Genomic DNA, 9,012 nt, shown 5'->3' with positions numbered 1-9,012 from the left:
GTGCTATTATGTTTATGCTATTTAATTAACTTTAATATCACCGACAATTTTACATATAATGAGATATTATCTGACATTTAGTGATGAAAGACTACTCATAACTTGTCGAAAAAATACGAGAAAGCGATGACGAACAGTCCTTACATATACCAAAAGGCAAAGTATAAAATACACCATTCGGTATACTGATTACGTGTGCGCCAAATACCGGAAAATGATATTATGGCAAATAATCCGCAAATATAACGGACAGGCAAGTGGAACAACGTGAAATCATACAGCCTACGATAGTTAATAGCTTAATTTCACATCCATTTAATCCGTCTTACCATATAGAATTTCGCTTTCTTCATCTCCATTGTTCTTTTTCCCGTGTCTCTTAGCAGATTCGGACTCAAGAGTTTCATTTCCAAGTGATGAATTTCCTTCTTTTCCTATTTCAACATATTGATAAAACATATGAAATACATTGAAAAAAATCTCGACTTCTTGAAATTTAATAAATTGTATCAAAAAAGTAAGATAAATGAAAATATTAACGGAAAAAATATAATTTTAACATTTTAAACAAATGACTAGAAAGAATAAAAGAAAGGTGAAATAATACCAAATTCTACGACATCAAACGCTATTGGCTCTTTCCAAGTAAACCCAAGAACAAATGTAACTGATCGGTTACTCAAATGTGGACATGGATAGTATGTCCGTATCCTAAATTTATAGGATTCTTTGACATATTCTGCCTGTAAAATAGAATTTGAACATTAAGTGTATATCAAGCATAACAAGTGTCAAGTGTTTTTGTTAATTTTTGTTGTTGTTTTTGTTGTTTTGTTCTATTTTACTCTTAGCCAAAAAAAAGGATAATTTTGTTCCTTATCATGGAAAATGCTAATGACAAATACCTCATGCGTAATATTGTTCCCAGTGTCATCAACAAAACCTTCCAGTCTTGCTAACCTCTCTTCTACAAATGTTTCTCTCCAGAAAAAGTCTTTGTAAACCGGCTTTCTGACTCTTCCAGTTTCCTTCTTTTTCTTATCCATCCATTCTCTTTTAATGGATTCAAGATCTATTATATCATTCCCAGGACTTCCTTTGCCCAGTGCAAAATAGTTCTTTGGCCTATACCTTCTGCCTTGCTCTAGTGTTTTAATGTAGAAATTGTTATTATATGATTCTTCCCATTTCTTGATCAGTTGCTCATATGTAGTAGGTTTTGACATTGCTTCAACATCTAACATAGTTCTCGTCTTCAACGGCCAATGCAGCATTGCGTAGTACAAAAATGTTTCAAGATAAAGACGCTTTGATGCTGCTGCTTGCGTTTGCTTTGCTACTAGTTTTGTGCTGTAAGAAAGCAATCGCTTGTATTCCCCCATAGAACAAACTACACTACTGTGAGTGTTTGGACCTTGATTAGATAATGTAATAATTTTATCTCCTAAATAAACGAGAAGATCTCTTTCATCAACTTGTTGATTACAGTCTTGTTCTAAATGCTGTCTAGCTTCTTCGACTCTTTGTGTAAATGCTTGATTTCGTCGCACTTTTGCCTCCATTACCCCGAGCGTATTACAACCTGCTCCTGGATGCTGTTCAATTTCATGCTGGTGGTTCTCAGTTGCAATTCTTCTTGTATCTTCTGGTGTCATTTGTGCCTCCAGGTCAATACATTCTTCTCCACTTATAATTTCTATATCGGTAAATTCTAACGATTCTCGTTCCACTTTTGTCATTTCTATAAAGTGACCATTGCAATGTGGAAGTTTGCAAACTACAGCTGGGTTTTGCTTAAATATATTTCCACCTGTCAACATTTTACGAAGCAGTTTTTCAAGAAGACTTGAAGTGCTGATTCTGTTGTCGTTGAACTGCTCTAAATTCATCCTTTCTTGTAGAACATTTTCATAAAAATTCTCTGATTCTTGAATGGCATGTTCACTCACAGGTAAGATACCGGCATCTGGTTTAAGGCTGTACACATAGCATTGCTGTTTTTGGTTGCCCTTCGGAGGAAAGAATATCTTAAGAAAGGATTTCGAAATATATTTTGAAAATGGAACAACATCTATCTCGATAACAATACCGTCTCCTTCAACTGGAATAAACTGTGCTGGTCGAACACATTTAAATGCTACATATGCCTTTTCTTTGAAACATACATTAATGGCTTCTCCTATTTTCTTATCTAAACAATGCCACAGTTTGCTATTTTGCATACCTTTTATTTTGCCAATACAGTTTCCGGAATGTTCTATCCCAAAATGAATCGTGCCATTCTTTCGGCCATTTATACAGGCAGCGGTAAATTTTATAACCTCTTTCACAACAAAGTGCTCAATGTATATTTTGCTTGTTGGTGGGCATCTGAATTCGTGTGCTGGTATTAAGAGATTACCTAGATTTGGTTGCACTTTAAGTCTCTGGTAGCTCTGTCTCGTAAAAGGAGAATCAAAAAGACGTAAATTTTCAACGGCTTCAGTTGTAAATTTAATATCGCTATGATCTCTTATTTCATTCTTTTTGTTCTCCAAAAATTTCTTTACACCGAAACCGTATTTCAGATTAGTTTCTTCATTATCATGTGAATGTTCTATATATGGTGAAAAGACATCTTTCATATCATCTGGTGACATCTCTAAAAAGATTGATGGTGCAATAGTTTGTTCCCGGATAGCTCTGGACAGTGGACCTACAAGTCTCTCATCAAGTTTTGAAATACAATTACCCATAAAGTATGCAAAGGTTTCGCAAGTCATGAGCGACACATTTACATTGTCCGTACCATTGTCAGAGACTGAAACAGATGAATAATCTCCCTGATTGAAATCGCTTGATAAATTATAAATGTTAAGAATTGTGAATAATCACAAAGAAAATCAAAATTATTCACATTAATTAGCTAAATGAAGAAAGAGGTTCAAAAAGTTTTTAGAAAAGCATTTAGAATCAAGTTTGTAAAATTTAAGAAACAATTGTTAAAAAAAGATGTTTATACTTTACTGTATCGAGTACTATGTTGTTTAATCATAAATGAAACGATAGTGTAATATACTGAATACTTCCATTACATATAGAATGATCTACCCAACGATAAACTGCAATTAAAAAAAACTGAAAGCCATCAGGCATATCTTCATAAAGGAGATTCATACCTTCTTCGTTTCCTTTTTTGATTTCATTTCTCCAGGCCAAGCCAATAAAACTGTAATCAAATAAATTTCAATATTTGCTTTATAGAGAATTCGTTTTAGTTTGTGTAGGAAGCTTATAGATACACACTCGAATCTGTTACTGGAACCAACTAGTAGTGAGCAATGAGTGCGAAGTTTCGTACTCAAGGAAACTCACCCCGATAGCGATCTTTAGATAGCTGACCCGATGCGATAAGCCATGTTGCCACATAATAATTAAATAGATATTCGTCTTCATTTTAAAAAAAGAAATTATTTTTCAACCGAAAAAATATCTTTTAATGTTTTGTGAGAATATTACCTGAAATCTTCTGTCGTGTACCTCACATTTGGAAAGACAGCGCTTACATACATTTGAATTTTCTTAAACGCCATCGGAACTCCAAAACGTTTCTCAACAAAAATATGGAGGCGTTCAGTAGGAATAGACTTATTCTCTCTTTCCATTAAATGTTCTTTTAGTATTTCCTTGACCTTTTCTTCTTCGTATTCTTTTAAATATTGTTCTGCAACAGCCAGATGTGAAATATGAATATGTTACCTCAATTCCCATACAGTTGATATGTAATAAATGCACAAGTACAAACATACGACAAACTATTTTCTTATTTGTATATTAACAAAGCCAAAGTTTCTACAATGCATCACTGAATACGACTTATTTAACGCATATGGTGTCTTTTCTTCAAAGAAACGCAGGAATTTAATTATTTTGAGAGTGTTTGAATGGCGTTATTGCCATTCTGCTTTTTTTTGGACAACTTTTTGATGGTTTTCGCCTTTAAAGTAAAATTTAAATATAACAACAAGTACAGAGAAGAAAGATCGACAACTCAAAAGGCTTAGAAAATGCACTTAAAATGACTATGTCGCTAAGTTACAAACAATTTTAAACAGAAAATAATTATAACTATATGAAATTGATCAGTCTTACCAATTTCTCTTCCATCTGTATTTGAATTCTCCACCAAGTCTGCCATTACATGTGCTAACTGTCGCAGGCATTGACACAGTTTGCATAAATTGACGGTAGTCTCATTCATCATGTGAAGAACGAGCTGCTGCATTTGCTCTTCATATGAATATTCGTCCTCTATTTATCGTTTTGTTGTGTCACTTATTACATTTTCCTCTTTCAGCATATGAAGGAAAGTACTAACATCGATTCCACGCGTGAGTTGCCTCACCCACTTTGTTAATCCAATTTTAATCATCCAAGCGCTAGCGCTAGAAGAATTCGCTTCAATATCAAAATATGATAATTTTATGAAAACACCTACAAGATATCTCTTGTCAGATGGCTTATTAAAAAATTATTTTTTTTATTTATTTTTTTTTATTTTCGTTACGCATGACTTTCAATTTTTAAGGTGACAATCATTAATAAACTAATTCAATTCAACATCAGGTCTCCTGTATTCTTAAATTGTACAAATGCATATGCAAATAAACTAAATTGTCTAAAATTAGTTCAACATGCTACTTTAGTTTCTAATACAGCTTGATATTTTACATGATACTTCATGTACTTACCACTTTCATCGTCCGTGGCTTCCACAACCTTTATTACGTACACTTCATTGTTAAGTTTTATTCTATCTAAGTTGCAGTGACTATATACCAATTCTTGACGCCTTATATCATTGATTTCACTGAATAGTTCTTGTGAATAGTTTCTTCGTTTTACAGATATTTCCTTTCCAAGACTTAAAATAGACTGCTTTGTATCGTTAAAGATTGTATCATCATCTAACTCTGCTTTGACCGCATGCGCCAATGTGTTTCTTATTTGTTTAAGTTCATTGATGCTTTTTCTGGCTTCAGGTGAGAGTTGCTCTGGGAAGGTTTTAAGAAGAAGAACCGTTAATAAAGAAATATCCATATGACGTAGACTTGGAGTGCTTGAAGAGAGTGTTTGAAATTGTTCCTGAGGAAGGTTTCTGTATTCTTTAATTGTTCTGTTGACACATGGTTCACGAACATGCTGCTTAAGACTTACTCCTTTCCTCTGCAGGTATAGGTTTGCAAGGTCTCTCATTGTTTCTGATCCAACATTTATATTCAGATCCAATGCCCGGTGAAAATGTTTCCGTTTTTCTACGGTAAGATTTTTTATCTGGTGTACCTTTGCAATTTGAGACATTTTGCACAAATGCTCGGAAATTCAGTCAGTCAAATAATTTTGTCTGAAAACCAAAACCAAAACTATTGTTCATTATCATCAAAGTAAGAGATAATCTTATAAAAAGACAGTTTCACCCAGACAAAATCAAAGCACTGAGACTTTACAATTGATGAAAAAAATATTTTTTTTTAAAAAGGTCTCCTAACGAAACATGGCTGTTGAATTACACTTCCCCCTTTCCTTTTCATTTAAAGATACGTTTTAAAGTTCTTTTTATATAGACACATGTACATTGTATATGTGATTAAGAAAGGCACATATAAAATCTATTGTGAAGAAAGTGACCCAGCTCAGGTGTTAATACACTTGTGTAGACCTGTCGTATTACCCATTCCTTGATAGTTTTAATGCTCACTAGATTATTTTCGAAGACATGTTTACAGTTTTAAGATGAACTAATGTGACCATGACCTGTTGACCTACCCTTACAATTTTTAAGCTATGGCCTTTGAAGTTTTGTCTCTGGTAAACCTGCATATTGGATGTCTTTTTATAAGTTTTTCATAAGGAATTATAGGCGAGAATGAAATGTTTGAAGTTGTATACATGTTACATAGGGCTATTAAACGATACAGATAAAATGTCTTAACAGTTGTTTATCTACACCGACACTTTACCACGTAAATATTTTATTCCTAAACAATTTAATAGATAAGCGGTAGCAGGTATAATATTGAAGTAATACGACGTTATAAAAGACAAATTATAATTTCTTTAGAAGCAAAAGTCATACCTTTAAAAACAATATATAAAAACTTGTTGACATTTAAGTACTTCCACTGTATTTTTTAATTTGTCCTCCATGTTGCACAAAGTCGCTGTCACTAACAATGTCGATAACAACGTTTAAAGCGCGCATATCTTGATATTCAATGTTATGAAATTCGAGATGAGTTTATAACTTGGTTTGCATTCAGTGCATACACTATCAATTTATATCTTACTTAAAGTTAACAATTAGCAATGAAATATGCACACTGAAAAGTAAATGAAAATAATATGTATCAAAGTATATATAGCTGGTACATTAAATGCGTTACATTTTATCTTTATCAATATGAATTTACCTTAAAAAAGGGTGGAATTTCCCTATTAAATTCTTACAGGCCAATTCATGTATTTTTTTCCATTTTAATATATTACCAAAAACGGATTTTACATGTAGACATTTTGATATTCTAAGTGGTTGCAAGATGTTGTAACTATATATATGGGATTTGTATCTGGTAAAAGCATTTCTATGGAAACGTAAATATGTTTTATAAAGATTTCATTTATTTTGTCTCGTGTACATTTTGACAATACACATGACATGCTAAATCCAAGTTTACTGTATATCTACTATTATAAACTCCATATATCGTGGAATAATATATACATATTATAATCACAATTAACAATTAAGTAGAGTTAAATATATGTAAACAGCATAGATATATTATTAAACACAAAATTTTTGTTGTTGTTTTTGCGTGTGTGTTTTCATAATCTTTCTATTTTTTATTATTAAAATAGAGGGTAAAAATCGAAATACTGCTCCTAAAATTGTTTCTACATGCTTTTACATGTACATGTATTTAATTATCATTCGGGGAAATTCCGCGCGTTTTTATCTAGTATTATCTACTATGCGATGAAGAACAGGTTTTGATAACCTAACTATACAGGTTTATTTTCCGAAAATTGTACGGTTGACATGTATAAATGTATACGTGTTATAAAGTGTTAAAAAACAAACCATATTTTGAGTGTAAACTTGTTGGGTGCTACATTTGAGATAACAATATAATATTGTTAATATTCTTATTTCTTTTTTTAACACTTTATACCCCACTAAACATATGTAGCTGCATGTAGCTGACCTAAAGAAAATATCGAGCAATTCAATTACTTCCATATATAAAGGGCCTACAACGGCTGCCGGTATACAAACCGGAATATCTAGCTCGAGGGTAACTGTTTACGGCGGTAACCCAATCTCTTCTATATAGAACAACTCATAATTTATATACTCTGAATAATATTAAATCAGATTGGGTCTGTTTTGTTCGAAATTATTTAAATGATCTTGGATTGTCGCATTTTTGGATAAATCAAAATGTGGAATCTCCTGCTTCATTCAAGAATACTGTCAACTTAAGACTGCGTGATCATTTTATGCAAAATTGGAGAAGTACAATTAATAATTCCAGTAAATGTCTAAATTACTGGGTTTATAAACAGGATTTTTGTTACCTCAGCAAGTTACCTGTGAATTTAGCTTTAATTCTCTTTAAATTTAGAAGTATGATTCACAAACTTCCTATTGAAAAAGGAAGGTTTGATGATATTCAAAGAGAACTTAGAACTTGTAACCTATTGTAGTGTAAAAATATTTTTTAAATTGAATATAATCTATTTTGTTCTTGTAAATCGTGTGCACACGTAAAATGGTATATTAAACTCTTCACTGATACAAAAGTTTGGAGAAAGTGTGCAATGAGTCGGATAGACAAATTAATTGGTAGATCCACGGAACATATGGTGTGCCGTTGGTCTTAGTCAGGCCGCACATATTTCTCATCTTATGGCATTTGACGCCCGATGGGGGACCATGAAGGTTTATTGCTCTAGAGTCCCTAAGAAGTATACTTGATTCTAGTATTTAATCAAACTTTTCATAGATAGATATGTGGGTTTTTTTTACAAAAACTTATTTTGTACATTTGTGCGGTGGAAATACTGCAGTTTCGATTATTATTTATTTAGCACTACTTTAAACATTAACCAGAATTAATAATCAGACAATGTTATTGTATAGTTTATTTAGGAATACTGTACTGTATATACGATTTTTTAAAAATTCATTTTTTTATATGTGTTTCCTTTTTTCGTTCATTTTACAAGTTACCTTGTGTGTTATTTACATTTCTTTTTGAAAGGAATATGTGAAAAAAGTATATACTAAATAAATAATAAAGTGAAACAGGAACACGGTTGACCTGAGACAGATCTACTTGGGCTGGATTGACTTATTTGGGACCGGGTTTACCTAGACCTGGTTTACCTAATATGGGTCAGGTTCAAAAGTTTATTAACTTGATAAGAATATCTCCCAGTTTGGTCTAAACCCGGTACGGAAGAAGACCCGACCTGTCCTACATCTACATCATACTGCTTAACAATCATTTCTGATTATGACTACCAGGCGTTGTAGAAAGTAGTTTTTTTCTAATTTTAAAGTAGCCCAATTAAACTGTGTAGTTTTTGTGTATTATATGATGACTTTAAAAGCTGATTTTTTGTGTGTATTCTCCAGGAACTCATTTGTTTGTAGAAGGATTAAAGATGTCATACCCACCAGCAGTCAGGAGTTTTTAAAGTGGTGAATTTAAATAGTGTTACAACAGAATGAAGAATTCTGAAAAAAGTAGATGGCTAACTTATTATATTTTGGGCCTCATTGGACTTAGATAGTGTTAATGTTTAAAGTTGAAGACAGTATATAATTCATCGAGAACAGTCGAATCCAGAATTAAGCCTCAAATGTGACTGATTTACTATAGAACATAGAATACGAAAATTCACTGGGCCATTCACCGGGCCGAGTCCGTTTCCAGAATATTTAGTGTTACTTGACCCAAAATACAC

At 32.5% G+C, this 9,012-nt stretch overlaps 1 protein-coding gene across 1 annotated transcript; it reads right to left on the bottom strand.

Moving 5' to 3' along the window:
* Positions 1-315: 315 nt before the first annotated feature.
* Positions 316-6,413, bottom strand: LOC132720389 (uncharacterized). Its single transcript, XM_060704517.1, has 8 exons — positions 6,116-6,413; positions 4,731-5,383; positions 4,132-4,437; positions 3,499-3,703; positions 3,159-3,208; positions 906-2,800; positions 608-743; positions 316-434 (listed from the first exon to the last, which is right to left on the bottom strand). Exons 3-8 carry the CDS (start codon positions 4,262-4,264, stop codon positions 316-318), a joined length of 2,538 nt encoding a protein of 845 aa, XP_060560500.1. The 5' UTR covers positions 4,265-4,437; positions 4,731-5,383; positions 6,116-6,413.
* Between the last annotated feature and the right edge of the window lie 2,599 nt (positions 6,414-9,012).

The sequence above is a fragment of the Ruditapes philippinarum genome, unplaced genomic scaffold, assembly GCF_026571515.1.
Source record: "Ruditapes philippinarum isolate M1 unplaced genomic scaffold, ASM2657151v2 ctg2247_1_1_1_1, whole genome shotgun sequence".
NCBI classification, from domain to species: domain Eukaryota; kingdom Metazoa; phylum Mollusca; class Bivalvia; order Venerida; family Veneridae; genus Ruditapes; species Ruditapes philippinarum.
Note: the sequence above shows the minus strand (reverse complement) of the source record. Positions and strands in the feature narration are given on the sequence as shown.

Bases quoted from the DNA above. Each gene is read 5' to 3' on its own strand.
- LOC132720389 (XM_060704517.1), bottom strand. From the start codon at position 4,264: ATGCAGCAGCTCGTTCTTCACATGATGAATGAGACTACCGTCAATTTA. The intron at 3,209-3,498 runs GTAATATTCTCA...ATTTGATTACAG, and splicing joins TACACGACAGAAGATTTCAG to TTTTATTGGCTTGGCCTGGA. The intron at 435-607 runs GTATTATTTCAC...ATGTTGAAATAG, and splicing joins GTTTGATGTCGTAGAATTTG to GAAAAGAAGGAAATTCATCA.